This window comes from Pelobates fuscus, chromosome 11 (genome assembly GCF_036172605.1).
Source record: "Pelobates fuscus isolate aPelFus1 chromosome 11, aPelFus1.pri, whole genome shotgun sequence".
Lineage (NCBI taxonomy): Eukaryota > Metazoa > Chordata > Amphibia > Anura > Pelobatidae > Pelobates > Pelobates fuscus.
In genome coordinates this window covers 115,376,743-115,395,670 of record NC_086327.1, presented here as the reverse complement: position 1 = coordinate 115,395,670, position 18,928 = coordinate 115,376,743, and the positions used below count along the sequence as shown (strand labels likewise).

The 18,928-nt window shown below is 35.3% G+C and overlaps 1 protein-coding gene across 8 annotated transcripts in view; it reads left to right on the top strand.

Annotated features, from left to right (window-relative positions):
- LOC134577956 (mucin-21-like) overlaps positions 1 to 16,541 on the top strand; it is a 34,110-nt gene extending 17,569 nt beyond the window's left edge. For all 8 annotated transcript variants that reach the window (XM_063436905.1, XM_063436908.1, XM_063436904.1 and 5 more), the window contains 3 exons: positions 8,312 to 8,362; positions 9,933 to 9,983; positions 16,162 to 16,541. In XM_063436905.1, coding sequence (XP_063292975.1) covers positions 8,312 to 8,362; positions 9,933 to 9,983; positions 16,162 to 16,262 — 203 coding nt within the window. In that variant the 3' untranslated portion in view covers positions 16,263 to 16,541. The remainder of the gene's footprint in view (positions 1 to 8,311; positions 8,363 to 9,932; positions 9,984 to 16,161) is intronic.
- Positions 16,542 to 18,928: the final 2,387 nt, after the last annotated feature.

The window sequence follows — 18,928 nt, the reverse complement described above, 5'->3', positions numbered from 1 at the left end:
TGTTAGACCAATGCATGAGCCTATGACAAATGTTTCTTTTTATTTTTCTACTTCTTAGTGATCTTGAAAGTTGGCATCTCAATAGGTTTACATTAAAAAAAAAAATTGTAATGTTCAAGCCAAAACAGATTCTACAACATATGGGTGTTTTCTGACTTTTGTCTTTACTTTTACCTTCTAGTTTATGTCTTTTTGTCATCTTTGGGCAACACTGTATATTAGGCAAATACTCTGAATGTGATATCCTCACTTTGTGTGCTGTTGCCCAGCAGTGAATAGGAAGGGAAATATACCAAAAGCTCTGTTTTTGGGGTCCACCATCTTGCTTTTTAAGATCCTGCAGTTTTATCCTCCAGGAGTCCAAATGACTGCTGTGCATAACATTAAATGCATTACCTTTAAGACCTGCTAAAAAGAAATAGGGTCTAACATATGAATATTCTGTTCCTTAAGTAAAATGATTCACACAAAAGGATCAATATAAGCAATAAAAAAAATTCAGTTGCAAGGATGGTAGTTGGATTGGGCCTTAAAGCTCCAGTGTTCAAATGAAGATTCTTAGTTGCAGGGATGTTAGTTAAAATTGGGCCTTAAAGCTGCGGTGTTCAAATGAAGATTCCTAGTGGCAGGGATTGTTATTCTCCTAGTATTTTCTCCTAATGGTGTCACTACACCTAAGGCAGGTGCAGACCACAGTAAAGACTCCTCGCCATCCAATCCTGTCAGGTTCCTCCAGCCTGCACTCTCCATCATTAATTAGAGCTAAACCAGAAAGAATATTTACTGTGAACTATACCAACATTAGGTGATTACCACATGCAGTGCCCCCAAACTACCAAGAGCAACAACCACTACCACCAATAACTAGCTCCCTGCCTAAAATACACAGCAACCACACACACACACACATCCTATACAGTGTCAGAATGTCTCTTAAGGCTAACTGCATCATATCCCATTCTGAGTGAAGCTCGCTATGTTTATGGATAACCCTTTCTTCTCAAGTTCTTCTCTGGCTTCTGACTTTGGCTTCGATGTCCTGACCTAGAGATCATCCAATTGTGCTATTATACAGGCTTTCAGTGGTAGAAAGTGGATGCAGGCACTCCAAGTATCTTCAAATGCATTTATTGGGATAAGTGAGTGCCTAGATTTTCTTTTTTACCAATGATAGCTACTTCCTGGGGCTGGTGCTGACCCTTGGTTCCGTTTAGCACCCAGATCTTCACATGATTGGAGTGTGGTTGTTTTTTTTCTTTTTCTTTTTGCAAATTATACAGACTCTGTCTCAACCATTCTGCATTCTCTAGAACTGTTATATTCACAGTAAACTCCATCCTTTACTAACCTCCAGTTCTGTTTTTTAGAAAGCTGCAAAACCAAGACAAGAGAGAATGAACTACATTCAGAAGGTGCAGAAATTAGATTAGCATTAGGAAGTTACATAGTTATATAATTACATAATTGATAGCTGAAAAAATACATGTGTCCATCAAGTTCTGCCTTTCTCACATTTGCTTTTGCTGTTAATCCAAAAGAAGGCAAAAAACACAGTCTGACGCGCTTTCAATTGTGCAAAAAATTCCTTCTTGACCCCAGAATGGCATTTAGATATCTCCTTGGATCAAGAAGATATTACCCCACTAATTAATAATTATATCCCAATATAGTATGTTTTTGCACGTATTTATGCACTTGGTGTTTAACGCCTTAAGGATGGTGGGCATTCTATGCTGTCCTTTTTGGGGTGGTCATAAACGCCGGCTTGAAAAATGTCCCAAATAGGACATGGGTGCATGATGACCAGCTGAGAAAATTCCAAGTTGGAAAACTGGAATGCGCAGCCTCCAAATAAGGTCTTTTAGCCCCAGAAAACCCAACAAACCTATACATGGGGGTTATCACTGTACTCCGGAGATGTTGCTGAACACATATTGGGGTCTTCTTTGGCAGTAACCCTTGAAGTTCTTCGTACATGTATTCTTAAATTGCAATGTGTGTCAAGAACATCACCAATTATTATTTTTATTTTTTAAAATTTGGCATAGATTGGTGGTAAAATGGTTGTATGAAAAGAGTCCAAATACCCTGAGTTTAATGCCTTAGGTTGTCTTCTTTTAAAAAATATATACATGTAGGTTGTATAATCCTTCTCTCACCATCAATACTTCCAATTGATATCCTTTTGAGAGAAATTCACTCTGCGTTGTGTATTAATAGTGAATGTAATATCCCTGTATAACCTCTTCCAAGAACTAACATATCTTTATCCCCTTGTCCAGATAAATATATGACTAGCACTACTAAGGTATTCTACCCGATATTACAAATAAGCAGCCAACACCATAGTTCTTACCAGAGAGAAATCTTTACTTAGAATCTGCCCAGTTAAATATTACAGAAGAAGAATGGTACAGAGTTATAGTTAAAATACATTCATAACACTCATACATGCCATCTATCTAATAATATCTGCTACATTGTGTATGTGCTGTGAGATGTTATGTGCAGCATGTGTGTCTTACCAAACCTAGTCTAATGTGATGTCAGTATCTTCTATTTTTAAAGGAATTGGTTGTAAATAGCAAACTCCTCAGCTCAATTGATATGTAAATGTGATTTACTTTCCCAAGGCCCAAAGTGTTGTCTATCCTGTTATTTTATTTAAGTGTTAACTCTCCCAGCCATCCCTTTGCCTCTAACCTAAGGTGTGATTTCCTAGATAGAGACTCCTTTGAAGACCAGTTGATATTTAAATGTGATAGGTGCCTTTCAGGTGCTGTATCTTTCCAACTATCTAAACAGAAACTCCCTTTGAAGATAATTCCTGACCTTCCATACACACAGACTTAATCAAGCACATATTAAACAGATATATTATATATATATATATATATATATATATATATATATATATATATATATATATATATATATATATATATATATATATAATATTTTCCCCAACACTCCACCACTTGAATAAGATCTAATAAGGAGATTATTCACATACAACCCCGCCACCCACTCTGATTTCTGTATATTTATAAAAAAAAAAAAAATCAAGGCAAGACATGAACCCACACATATATTTTATATCCCTAAAATGGATGTGAGCTCTAATTTTTCCTGCTTTGTATGGATTTTTTTTAGTTCTTTCCTCCAACAGCAATATAAAATGAATAGAGAGCAGATTAAAACAAATTGTAGACAAACAAATACTACAAATCAGTTCTTAATCCTGGGTGTGTGTAAGTATTGTAGGGTATGCTCCACCGGGGCTCTTGAAAACTATTTGTTAAATCATTAAGGCTAGCTACATTTTCCTTCACCAGCTCTTGCAATTGCACAACCCTTCGATTATTTCTTTTAAATAATGCATCCAAATCTACATTAAGTGGTGGGATTTTCTTAAAAAGTGAGGGAGGGGGCGGAGCCTGACCACCGAGCCGTGCAGACGCATCTGACATGGGCTCCTGCCGAGCGGGCACGATCCGGGGCAAAAACAACGACCACTTCACCCAAAGCCACTTGGGGGTGCGCCACACACATTGGGGGTGCCCTCCTGAATCCAACGATTCCACCCCTGGGCCCATGGAAGCCGGGAACACAGAGACACGGATGCGGCCTACTGAGGCTGAAGCCGGGGAGAGGCGGCCGCTCTCCTTGGCACAAAAGTCACTAAGCGACTTCTCTGCAACCTTCCCCCTCCCCCCCCTTTGGACCGGTAGGGGATATCCCGGTCCACACTCAACGCAAGCAGTCGACCCAGACACAAGTCAAACTGGGGCAACTGACCCACAGGGCAAATCCATAATGGCTGCCCAGCGTAAACGCAGAAAGCGGAGCACATGCATCCATCCACCCATGTCCCCTCTGGAAACATTTGACTACCTCTGCACAAGCTTCAGGGACGCCCTGCAGAGGAGGGGAGCTACCTACCATCAAGCCGAGATAACGGTGACCTCGTGGATGCGGCCCGCAGCTCGAAGGAGCTACTATAGGCAGATGCCACGAGCCTCCAAAATGGCCGCCCGACAACACAGGTACCAGCGGGCCCACAGACAGAAAATGGCGGCAGGCCTATCGGGCGTAATCCCTTGTTCGCAAATGAAATCATCCAGATATGCACACCGACCGTTACAAACAAGCAACTCACCGGATCAAAATCCCAGCACCCATTGCAGCTTGAACCGACTCCACGCACAGATCGAGACAACACAAGCGACTGGGCGGCAGCTGACACCACGAGGCACCGCCAGAGCTGACTCCCGAAGCAGCGTCAGCAAGCTAGGGGGCTACAAGGGCCATCTCGGCCCGGAAGACAGCCTGCCACGGACCGGCATGGGCTGAAAGAGACTGGTTTGCAGACACACAACCCCAGTTTAAACCGATCCTCTTATGCTGTATCATATTTTCTCACTAAAGGAACTCTGTGCTTCTTATGGTCATGTTTTCTGCTGGTTACACTGACGGCTGTCGATTCCCTGGCACTAGAGAGGGAAACAGTACCCTATGCATTGCTCTCATGTTTAAGTTTACACTTAACGTTTACAACATAAAAATGTGCACTGTGTTTTCCTATGGCTAGATGTACCGGTTCACTCTCTTTAATAGGCAAACTGTGCTAGCCTGTCTATACAGTTAGAAAACACAAACTAACAGATTACCAGTTAAGCTCATATGCACTATTAGATTACAAAGCGATGTTACTTTATTTATCAACATGACACAGCAACGTTTATTGCTCCTCAAAGCCCCGCAGTCTAAGTGGGTACAGTGCAACATGTCTATCACTAGCCCAGCAGGTCCTACACAAGTAGGACTCACAATCACTCTATTGTCACAAATGATAGTAATGTGCTGTAGAAAAGCAGTTACCTGGCCTGTTTAACTCGTGACTAGGTATGTTGTTTTTCTCGTTTTGTTTTTGTTTTTTGTTTTTTCTCCTTTGTTTTCGCTCTTTAACACAGGGAGGGAGAAAGAAGGAGAAAAGCAACCTTAGTTAAGCTTGTGATCCTAAGAATTTACGAACGTCAGTATGATAACCCGAAATAGCATTTTGTCTGCCTTCTCATATAACTGACATGTTGATGTAATCCTTGATGTATCTACATAAAAATGTAAAAAAGTGCAATGTTCTGATATGCCTAACACGTCTCTAAATTTTGACCTAAAAGCTGGCAATAGCTGTTGTGGCATTGCTTGCCTCTTTGTATTTCCTTCGTGCACAATAACATAAAGAATTAAAAAAAAAAAAAAGTGAGGGAGCCATTTTATTCCAATTTCCTAGATCTTCCTGTACCACGTCCATAGAACTTTGTGTGAGTTGGATATTGGCTCTTATGACCTCCTTGCCCACTTTCATAGAGCCATAGGTAAGATTAACACACCATCCTGTTGGGGGTACCTTACATTGTATAGTTTGCTGCCACAGAACTGAAGATCCTCCCAGTGCGCAGATCGTGGGACCCTGTCCGTGCACCACACTTTTCCAACCATTTATGGGTTTGTGAAGGTGAACAGGGCAGCTTCCTGAGTTTTCCACCATGCACCCATCTGCCTGGACTAGTGGTTCAAGTACACAGGAACAAAGCCAAGCATTACCACATCTGTCACAGCAACTGGGGTTGATAACTTTCCAGAACTGGTCTTCTTTTATTACTAAGCGAGTTTGTGGAAGGAATCGCTTTAAAACATTAGTGCGATTAGCCACTTCCAAATCACCAAACATAGTCATCTTATAAACAGGTACAGGCTGTTCTGTCCAAACTGGAATGGTCAATTATTAATGGAATTACCCTTTTTCCTAATTTGCACTTATTGCACCAACTCTGCAGACCTTTAATTTTGGAAAGGACTATATTCTGACAATCTATGCCATATTCCCTAACCAGATCAAAGACTAGGGTAGAATTGATTATTCTGGGCCATTCCCCTCGTTTTATTTCTTGGAGGCCTAAATTTAGATGTTCGTCTAGTAAATTTCCAACTATACCACATACCATAGCTTTAGATACATTATTGTTATTAACTGATTCTCTGAGAGTATTCACATATATATTAATCCACTGCAAATCTGCAGCAACTGTGTGAATGTTCTGTATCGTGACATCAGTTTCAGCTAGAGTGTTAAAATCCACTCGTCCCTCTTTAAGCATAATTTGCTGCAACCTATTAACATAATTTTGTTCTCGTGAGTTAAGACCCTCTATGTCTGCCCTATTCCAAATTGATGTTCCCAAACTGAGTCCTGAGATTATATCAGTGCCCAGATCCCTTTTTTCTCTCTCTCTAAACTTGAGCCCTTGTGTTGCATCCCACAATAGATTAATATGTGCTTGAAATACATTTTTAAACCATTCTTTCATCATCTCTGGGCAACTCTCTGGTATATTAAATAATGAAAAATTTAACAAAAATGGTAATGTTACATAAGATACATCAGTATACGCAACAGTTTGTGTTGGTTGTAAGAAAAGGCCATGCTCTGGCCACAGGGTGGTAGTTGGACAGTCCTGAGAATGTATAATTCTTATGTTAATTGCTGGGTCAACTGTATTACGTAATCCAGTCTGATGGGGGCTGCATGTTACAACACCATCCTGGGAAAATGTAAAATTTCTCTCCAGCAGCATCTTTATCCTAACTTCTTTTGTGGCATTGGCCCAAAATATACTGGTACTCTTATGTAAATCACTTCCTCCTGGATATTTCCAAACTGCACATTCAGAGGGAAGGTTAGTTTTAGGCATTGAAATATTACATTGTACCACTATCCTACCCCTTATAGGCCCAACCACTGTAAGATTATCTTTACATGTAACATCAGGTGATTGTTCCTTTACTTTTAATGTTACTTTGATATTCTCTGACTCTTCTGAACTCCTTTCTTCTCCCTATGATAACCCTCTACTGGAGTACTCTGATGTACCATTTTATTATTATTCTTCATCATGACATTCCCTTTTCCTAAGCTATACAGTATATACATAAAAATACGATACACATAACCACCACATCATGACTGCTGTTTTCTTGCACTTCATATTCCTTATGTGGGCTGCTCTTCCAGGGATCCACTCCATCTCCAATTATCTGGAAAAGAGAACTAAGAGACTATGTTAAAATTTACATTAACTTGGCATAAAGTTCTCATCTCCCACGTCTAACAAATACACAGAAGGGCCAATTTTGTCAAGCACAATATATGGACCTTTCCATTTTGGTTTTGGAAATGGATGGTAGGGGGAAAAAAATTTCAGCATTACTCTGTTTCCAATCTGAAGCTCGGTTATATCCCCTTTTAAAAAAAAAAAAACGACAAACCATCAAAGATGTTTGTCAGCATGCAAGAAAACTGACAACGGTTGCCATACAAAGATAAAAATCTTACAGGCTATTTTTATTGGTAACCAAAATATAGAAACAAAAGATAAACAAAAATACATACAGATGTAGAGAAAAAAAACAAAATTTTATGGGAGTTATTAATTGGTGGGGACCCTCATTTGATCAGTCTATCCCTCCTCTCTCATCTGTTCCCTAAGTGCTTTTACTTCTGCCTCCAATCTCTCAGTCTGTCTCTTCAGGTCCCAGTATTCGCTATTCCCTTCTTTATTCCTCCAATTATCCCAATTTCGTCTATTGGGCTGCACATCCCATCTATGGTTCCTTCTCCAAGTATTCTCTCTGTTGTTTCTTCGTTTTTCTCTCCAACTGTGATTTTCCCAGTTATTATCTCTCCATTTTAGCCTCTCCCAGTTATTATTATTATTCCAATTATTGTTGATTACCTGAGGCTCCTCCCATCTATTTCTCCAATTGTCTCCCATTACATTGCTCCCTTTAGCACTATCCCTATTCCTATGGTCCCTCTGTGGATCTCTCCGTCTTTTGTCACTACCAGAACTCTAATTTTTATCCTTTCTTTGACACAAATTATCAGCTCTTAACAGTAAATCACACATTCCTGATGGGTTTGGGGTTACAGATAATATCTCATCCTTAATATATTCCTCTAATGCATCCAAAAACATCGATCTATGCACCATCCCTCCCTGTTCAAAACCAGGATTACTGACCCCAAACTGTTCCATCACTGTGGAGATTCAAGCTGACAATTCAAACGGAGACTCTTGTTTCAGCTGTTTAATTTTTCCAGACAATGACACATTTGATGTAATTCCATAAAGTGCTCTCAAGATCTCTTTCAACATATCCCTAGTTCTATGCTGCTGACCACATGTCTGTACAATCCTGACCCACAATCCATTTCCAACAACTCTCTGCAGTATATTTTCTATTTCAGCTAGCACTGCATCCAGTTCTACTGCAACGAGCGGTTCAACCTCCAACACAGGTTAATCATAAAAAACGTTTATATGTTTAACCCCTTAAGGACTGAGCCAAATGTACACGTTGTGAACAAAACAAAACGTGAACAAAAACTGGCATTTGCGCTACGTCTGTCCAACCGTAATTCACCTCTTTCATATTATATGCACCCACACTTATTATATACCATTTTATTCAGGGGAAACAGGGCTTTCATAATATCAAATATTTAGCTATGAAACATAATTTAATATGAAGAAAATGGGAGAAAGTAAGAAATGTTGTTATTTTTTTAGTTCTACATGACATTTTAACTGTCAATGTCATAATACTGTTTGCTTTTACTGCAATAGAATACACATATTTGTCTCACGTGTAAAACAGTACCCCCTATGTACAGGTTTTATGGTGTTTTGGGAAGTTACAGGGTCAAATATTGCACATTACATTTGAAATTGAAATTCGCCAGATTGGTTACGTTGCCTTTGAGACTGTATAGTAGTCCAGGAATGAAATTTACACCCATAATGGCATGCCATTTGCAATAGTAGACAACCCAAGGTATTGCAAATGGGGTATGTCCAGTCATTTTTAGTAGCTATTTGGTTTTGCGCTGAGTTTAGGAATGCTCATGTTCTTAGCTTTTTTTGGAAAGTTTTAGGGTTTTAAGTACAAGTAGCACTTTGCTATTTCCAAACCATTTTTTTTTCAAAATTAAAAAATTAGTTTTTTTTCAAAAAGGAGACAACCTAAGGCATTAAACTTGGGGTATTTTGACTCTTTTCATGCAACCATTTTACCACCAATCTATGCCAAATTTAAAAAAAAAAAATCATTGGGGATTTTTTTGATACACATAGCAATTTAAGTATACATGTACGGAAAACTTTAAGGGTTACTGCCAAAGAACACCCCAATATGTGTTCAGCAACATCTCCTGAGTACAGTGATACCACCCATGTATCGGTGTGACAGATTTTCTAGGGCTAAAGTACCTTATTTGGAGGGTCATCATGCACCCATCTCCAATTTGGGACATTTTATAAGCCAGCCAATGTAATTTACTCCTATCAAACCATATATTTTTGAAAACGACACCCTAGGGTATTTCATATGGTGGTATTTTAACACTTTCAATGCACTAATTCTACCACCAGTCTTTTTCAAACTTTTGGGTAGTCATTTTTTTTGTGTTATTTTTCTCACACATTGTATTTTAGGCATGGATTCTTAGTTCCTGTTATGTGTTACTGACAAAAAACACACCAATGTGTGTTCAGCAACATCTCCTGAGTGCACTGATACCACCCATGTATAGGTGTGTTGGGTTCTCTAGGGACTAAAATACCTTATTTGGAGGGTGCGAATTCCAGTTTTCCAACTTGGAATTTTCACAGCTGGTCATCATGCACCCATGTCCTATATGGAACATTTTTGAAGCCCGACAATGTAATTTACCCCATCAAACCATATATTTTTGAAACGTAGACACCCTAGGGTATTTTAAATGGTATTTTAAAATCACCATTTTATGTTAAACTTTTGGGTAGTCATTTTTTTGTGTTTTAATTAACAATATATATTTTCTATTTCAGCTAAAACTGCACTCAGTTCTTCGGCCACCAGTGGTTCAAATTCCAACATAGGTAAATCATAAAAAAAAAATTATGTCACTTACTTGACTCCAGTGCTGCTGTCCTGAAGTGCTGGTTCAGGCTTCGCTGACGTAGGCGGGGGAGACCTAATGCACACATGCGGCGATGGCCATGCTTTCATTCGTACTTCCTTCATAGGAAAAAATGTATACTGCTTTCTGGCTATGCAGTACGCATGCATACTGTAAGCACGTCCAGCATCAGTTAGGTAACCATAAGTCGCCTAACAGCACGGAGATCCCTCTAGAGGCTATTGTCCGGTAGACAACTCCTAGAGGTGAAGGTAACCCGCTAAGGTAAATATTGCAGTTAATTAACAACAAGCATATAGCTTCACTAGGTATAATACAGTAAATTAAGATCATCTGAAGAAGAGACATACTGGGTTTGAAATATGCAATCTAATTCTAATCAGTTAGCCAAAAAATAATTTATACTCCACAATGTTCCTGTCACTTTCCTTTTTAGAGGCATGGAGCCAGTGGTTTGTTAGAAAGATGTAGACATTGGAAATTGTCTAGATGGCAAAAAATAAATCTTCTACTTGTGTTTGCAATATGTTGAGAAATATTTAGTGACAGAGGCCTTGAAAGTAGTCCATTAACTGAGTGAGGAATTAAACAATGAGCAATATAATTAGAATTTTAAATTATCCTTGAATGTTTTTCAGATAAAATATATTTTGAGACTTGGTATAAAAAACATTTATTGCAATAAATATAATCTTACTCAATAAAGCATATTTATTCCTTTTAATTAAAAATATATCATTTTTTTTTTCTTTCAGCTACCTCTGCAACAATCAACACAAACTCCACCGCAGGTTAATTATAAAACCAAGTTTATATGTTTAAAAAGCAATATCCCAATGTTGTTAAATAATATTATATATATATATATATATATATATATATATATATATATATATATATATATATATATATATATATATTATTATAATTATTATAAGTATATGATAATATATTTATTATAATTATTATATGTATATATATATATATATATATATATATATATATATATATATATACATATAATAATTATAATAATATATATTTAAGAACACATATGTGTGATGAACCAATTGAGAAAATTAAAAAAAATTGAGAAACGTGTTATGCGCTAGGCAAGAAAAGGAAGAGCAAGAGTATATTGAGGAACCATATGATGGGAGATTGAATCAGTATTTTAATAGTATCGTATGTAATAATATTAAGTGAATAGGTGACACATGTTTCAAATAAAAAAGATTGACTGTATTCAATATTGAAAGAGTAGTGCCATATTAGTCATTGAAACAAGAGAGAAAAAATATTTAGTAAAATGATATCTTTGGAAGTCATAAGAATTAAAATACATTCATCATCACTAGGTATACTGCAAAAATTAAGAGCATTTTTTGAAGAGACATACTGGGTTTGAAAATGTTTAATCTACTTGGTTAGACAGAAAAAGGCATTTATACTCCACAACTTCCCAACACTAAGGTTTTGTTTACGTTTTGTTTACGTTTTGTTTTGTTCCCAACGTGTACATTTGGCTTAGTCCTTAAGGGGTTAAAAAACAATACAGCAATGTTTGTAAATAATATTAGATATCTATATCAGGCTTCACTGATGTCGGCGGGGGAGACCTAATGCGCACATGCGGCGATGGCCTTGCTTGCATTCGTACTTTCCCCCATATGAAAAAATGTATAATGCTTTCCTGTGGTGTTTTACATGACCCTGGATGTACTCATGCATAGTGTGAAGTTGTCCAGTGTCAGGTGACTGTAAGTCACCTAACAGCCCAACGATCCCTTTAGCAGCGGTCCTGGGGTAGACAGCCACTAGAGGTTAAGTTAACACATTAAGTTAATTATTGCAGTTAATTAATAACTGCAATAATTATCTTTGCTGCGTTAAGAGACCTGGGAATATGCACCCACACCACTTCAATGAGCTGAAGTGGTCTAGGTGCCTATAGTGTCCCTTTAGCCCCTTAGAGATCAGACCGTTTTTCAATTTTCTTACCGTTAAGGACCAGCGCTATTTTTACATTTCTGCAGTGTTTGTGTTTAGCTGTAATTATCCTCTTACTCATGCTGTAACACAACATATTATATACCATTTTTCTCGCCATTAAATGGTCTTTCTAAATATACTATTATTTTCGTCATATCATAATTTACTATAAAAATAATTACAAAATATGATGAAAAAATAAAAAAAACACTTTTTCTAACTTTGACCCCCAAAATCTGTTACGCATCTAAAACCGCCAAAAAACACCCATGCTAAATAGTTTTTAAATTTTGCCCTGAGTTTAGGAATGCTTGTGTTCTTAGCTTTTTTTGGAAAGTTTTAGGGTTTTAAGTACAAGTAGCACTTTACGATTTCCAAACCATTTTTTTTTCAATGTATACTGCTTTCTGGCTATGCAGTACGCATGCATACTGTAAGCACGTCCAGCATCAGTTAGGTAACCATAAGTCGCCTAACAGCACAGAGATCCCTCTAGAGGCTATTGTCCGGTAGACAACTCCTAGAGGTGAAGTTAACCCGCTAAGGTAAGTATTGCAGTTAATTAACAACTGCAATAATTATGTTTGCTGGGTTAAGGGATTTGGGAATATGCACACAGACCACTTCAATGAACTGAAGTGGTATGGGTGCCTATAGTGTCCCTTTAATAGAATCGTAATTAATATTATTGAGTAAGTAGTTTGCACATTGTTTTAAAATAAAGATTGACTATATTAAATAGAGAAAGGGTAGTACAAATTAGTAATTGAAACAGGGAAGAAATAGATATAGTGAAATGATATATTTTTAAGTCATTAAAATACAAGCATATAGCTTCACTAGGTATAATACAGTAAATTAAGATCATCTGAAGAAGAGACATACTGGGTTTGAAATATGCAATCTAATTCTAATCAGTTAGCCAAAAATGAATTTATACTCCACAATGTTCCTGTCACTTTCCTTTTTAGAGGCATGGAGCCAGTGGTTTGTTAGAAAGATGTAGACATTGGAAATTGTCTAGATGGCAAAAAATAAATCTTCTACTTGTGTTTGCAATATGCTGAGATATATTTAGTGACAGAGGCCTTGAAAGTAGTCCATTAACTGAGGGATAAATTAAACTGAGCAATATAATTAGAATTTTAAATTATCCTTGAATGTTTTTCAGATAAAATGTATTTTGAGACTTGGTATAAAAAACATTTTTATTGCAATAAATATGATCTTACTCAATAAAGCATATTTATTCCTTTTAATTAAAAATATATCATTTTTTTTTTCTTTCAGCTGCCTCTGCAACCATCAACACAAACTCCACCGCAGGTTAATTATAAAAACAAGTTTATATGTTTAAAAAGCATTATCCCAATGTTGTTAAATAATAGTATATATATATATATATATATATATATATATATATATATATATATATATATATATATATATATATATATATATATATATATATTTATTTATTTATTTATTTATTTAAGAACACATATGTGTGATGGGCCAATTGAGAAAATTAAAAAAAATTAGAGAAACGTGTTATGCGCTAGGCAAGAAAAGGAAGAGCAAGAGTATATTGAGGAACCATATGATGGGAGATTGAATCAGTATTTTAATAGTATCGTATGTAATAATATTAAGTGAATAGGTGACACATGTTTAAAATAAAAAAGATTGACTGTATTCAATATTGAAAGAGTAGTGCCATATTAGTCATTGAAACAAGAGAGAAAAAATATTTAGTAAAATGATATCTTTGGAAGTCATAAGAATTAAAATACATTCATCATCACTAGGTATACTGCAAAAATTAAGAGCATCTTTTGAAGAGACATACTGGGTTTGAAAATGTTTAATCTACTTGGTTAGACAGAAAAAGGCATTTATACTCCACAACTTCCCAACACTAAGGTTTTGTTTACGTTTTGATTACGTTTTGTTTTGTTCACAACGTGTACATTTGGCTTAGTCCTTAAGGGGTTAAAAAACAATACAGCAATGTTTGTAAATAATATTAGACTGGGTTTGAAATATGCAATCTAATTCTAATCAGTTAGCCAAAAAATAGTTTATACTCCACAATGTTCCTGTCACTTTCCTTTTTAGAGGCAAGGAGCCAGTGGTTTGTTAGAAAGATGTAGACATTGGAAATTGTCTAGATGGCAAAAAATAAATCTTCTACTTGTGTTTGCAATATGTTGAGAAATATTTAGTGACAGAGGCCTTGAAAGTAGTCCATTAACTGAGTGAGGAATTAAACAATGAGCAATATAATTAGAATTTTAAATTATCCTTGAATGTTTTTCAGATAAAATATATTTTGAGACTTGGTATAAAAAACATTTATTGCAATAAATATAATCTTACTCAATAAAGCATATTTTTTCCTTTTAATTAAAAATATATCATTTTTTTTCTTTCAGCTACCTCTGCAACAATTAACACAAACTCCACCGCAGGTTAATTATAAAAACAAGTTTATATGTTTAAAAAGCAATATCCCAATGTTGTTAAATAATATTATTTATATATATATATATATATATATATATATATATATATTATTATAATTATTATAAGTATATGATAATATATTTATTATAATTATTATATGTATATATATATATATATATATATATATATATATATATGTATATATATATATATATATTATTATAATTATTATATGTATATATATATATATATATATATATATATATATATATATACATATAATAATTATAATAATATATATATTTAAGAACACATATGTGTGATGAACCAATTGAGAAAATTAAAAAAATTTGAGAAACGTGTTATGCGCTAGGCAAGAAAAGGAAGAGCAAGAGTATATTGAGGAACCATATGATGGGAGATTGAATCAGTATTTTAATAGTATCGTATGTAATAATATTAAGTGAATAGGTGACACATGTTTAAAATAAAAAAGATTGACTGTATTCAATATTGAAAGAGTAGTGCCATATTAGTCATTGAAACAAGAGAGAAAAAATATTTAGTAAAATGATATCTTTGGAAGTCATAAGAATTAAAATACATTCATCATCACTAGGTATACTGCAAAAATTAAGAGCATCTTTTGAAGAGACATACTGGGTTTGAAAATGTTTAATCTACTTGGTTAGACAGAAAAAGGCATTTATACTCCACAACTTCCAACACTAATTTTTAATTAACATGTCTTAGTGCTCACCAAGCCATTGCATCCAGCTAACTATAGCTGCAGAGCAACTGGCAGGGTTATTCAATAAAGTGAGAATTCAATGTGAACTCAAAGTGAATTTAGAATTTAGGGCAAAGCAGCCAAACTGGTATCATCGCCAACTTAGAGAATGTTTTCAATTCAACAATTTTTACCTTGAATTTGAACTTCACTTTGAATTTTCAGTAATACCCTGAGGGTTTTGAATTTTGAATCCCAACTTATCTTGCAGCCATATCCCTGTGATACACAAAGGGGAACTTTGCCTGACTCCTTGGGCACAACCTGATCAGAAGCTTTTTCAGCATCAGTAGAATAAAATACAGATGCAATTGCAGATAGTTTTTCTGAATTTAGCAAATCAACTGGTATATTTGTATTTTCCTAAATTTTTCTAGTTGGAACCAACCCACTTGATACAAATGGACTAGCCCTGATAGGACACAATTTCCTGGTTCATTGATTTGCCATGCTGCTTATTGATTTGACATATTATTAGGTGATACTAGAGATGACCCAATTATTTTGATTCTTGGTAGAATTACTAAAAATCAACCAAAAATGTATTAAATTTAAGAAATTACAATGCCAGTGGAGGAAAATACCTTTTTGGATTTTTATTTTTTTTCAGGAAACTACTTGTGTTTCTTGACTATCTGATGTAAACATTTCTTAGGTAAAAATGGAATAGCTAGTATTTTAAAAACTTAATAATACAAGATATCAGAAACAAAATAAAAAAGAAAGTAAATGTGCATACACATATAAAGTCAGACAGGTTATATGTAAACACAATATTTTTCTGTAAATTTTGTAAAAAAATCTGTATTCTGAAAATCAAGATGATTTAACATAACATAGTTCAATGTGTTGCTTAATTTCAATGTTTACCTTTTTCAATGCATTTCAGGCACTTCCAAAACAACTTCTGGTTCTGCAAAACAGACTTTCTCCATATTGACATCTCTAATCCAAGCATTTGGCCTGGTTCTGATCATCAGAAATCTTTAATTGCATACACCAAGTTAAGGAATTGTAATGTTATTTTAAAGTGTTTTTTTACTTTTCTTTTCTAAAATAAAAAGCAATATTTGAGGAGTCAGAAAAATAAATTGAAATTGGTGTTATGAAAGATTAAGAAAAACACATTTTTAATTGGAAATATTACAAAAAGTGGTTTGCAACTTAATATTAACCACATCAATACTATATGGTAACTTATATTCTTTATTTTCTGTTTGTTGTATTTCACTCATACGTATGAAATTAGGACAGGGAGTGGGTAGACCAATGGGGCTAGTGATGCCACTAGTGTCACTGATGATGTCTAAAATAGGGGTTTCCCCCATGGAATGGTGACAGGATGCCAACAAGGGGTACGTCAACCTTGTATGAATGTATGCAAGGCTGACTAACCACTTTTTGGCCATCCCTGCTCAGGGTAGAAAATGAAGAGAAAGATACTATAGGTCCTAGCCCAGCGCTATTATGTCTAATGATGCTCTCATGTTGCACTTGCTGGTAACAGTTCCTTGGCATTCCCAAATGTTGGAATGGGTAATGCTGCTTTAATTCACACTACAACATAACTTATTCCAGCACAGAAACAGTTTCTTTAATCCAGCCTGATCCTCCTTCTCTGATATCTTCTTATTTACCAATCCAATGCTTCTCATAGAGATGTACTAGGGAAATGTGGTGCACGCATGACATCACACTTTTCCACCAATCAAATAATTTTCAAAGAGAAGCAATGAATAAAGTATCTCTCGATCTATGAGAAGTAATAGCCATGTTTGGCATTATCATGTGCATGATGACAACGAACATGAATAATAACGAAAATATGTTAAGGAGGGAATAACTTTAGTTGGTATCTCTCTGACATATTTACATTGCCAGAGAAAAGAGACAGTATCTATGCACTAGAACAACTATGTTAAAATGCAGTGGTTTTGATGCTCAGAGTGTCCCTTTAATTATCTGTTACAATGATTTCCATGTACCCAGGACAGGAGCATACATGCACTCTTATTGGAGCTTCAGTATGCTTATATGAGTGGAAAATATTTGGCATCCATCTTGAAATTATTATTTTCTTGTTCTTTGGAAAGCCATGCAGGGAGGTAACTTCACTAAGTTTAGCAATTAGTTTGGCCGTTAAAGTATGTAATAGAACTCTGAGAATGTGCACATTATAAATGGATACAGAGAGAGAGATACTGTTAAATACCAATAAAAAACAAAAACGAATGCTAGAATTTTTATTTTTGTGATAAAGAAATCACTTTTTTAATGTTGTGATTATATGTATTATCTTTAATTAATATGTTTGGCTGATAAATATAACACTGTAAAAGTATGCATGGCGTTAACTTTTTTATTTAAATTATAATGTCAATAAAATATGTGTAAAAAAAAAAAAAAGCCACCAAATCAAATTGGATTGTTTTATTCATTTAACAAATACATGGCTGTGATTATATGAAAATAGAAAATAAATTGAATTTTTTAATGCATATAATTAATTGTTGCAAAATAGATGCATTTACTTTGCACACCTATTTCCTAAGCAGAACTAGTCTCTGCAGCTAATAAAAATCCACCTCTTTTTTGGCTGTCACCTACTTCCTTGTTTGTGAAAGGCAATGTTTAATCAAATGATTGAAATGTTGATGGTCAATTTCTATTCCAAATTTCCTCACAGAAATGGGTTATTTTATTGAGATTAAGGGACCCATAGCAACTCATACTTAAGGGCTTTATTAGTTCAAGTGTTGTTTTTAAGTAATATTTCTTTGTGTTGGTAATATATTAGCTTTATATATCGCAATATAAAACTATTGTAGACTAAAATTCGTTTCAGGCTCAGCCAACCTCTGGATGAGGTTGATTGGAGTTATAGTACACATGCTGGATGAGGTTGATTGGAGTTATAGTACACATGCTGGATGAGGTTGATTGGAGTTATAGTACACATGCCGGATGAGGTTGATTGGAGTTATAGTACACATGCTGGATGAGGTTGATTGGAGTTATAGTACACATGCTGGATGAGGTTGATTGGAGTTATAGTACACATGCCGGATGAGGTTGATTGGAGTTATAGTACACATGCTGGATGAGGTTGATTGGAGTTATAGTACACATGCTGGATGAGGTTGATTGGAGTTATAGTACACATGCTGGATGAGGTTGATTGGACTTATAGTACACATGCTGGATGAGGTTGATTGGAGTTATAGTACACATGCATTGTAAAGCAAGTGGTTGCCTCACTTTCCAATTACATCAAATTTATATTTTTACTCCTATCAACCTCAGCCAGAATCTCACTGAGAATTATATGATTTGCAATCCAGTAGGGACAGGCAACATCTTGTACTCACATTGTTGTGACATAAATTCCCAAAGGAGTTGTTGTGGTTTTTTTTTTTCTTTGATCTCTGCAACTATGAATGGCAGAAGTATGAAATCACAACTGATTGATGTTTTTCTATATCAATGAGTTACATAGTTAATGAAAATCCTGAAGCAGAAGCTTTGACCAGGTGGGCTGGATTATCACATTTTACTGAAGAGCAATTTCTCCATTGAAGTCAAAGAGAAAATTGCTATTGAGTTAGCAGAGTAAGTCTCTGCTCTACTAAGATAATTCAACCATATGTTTATAACTC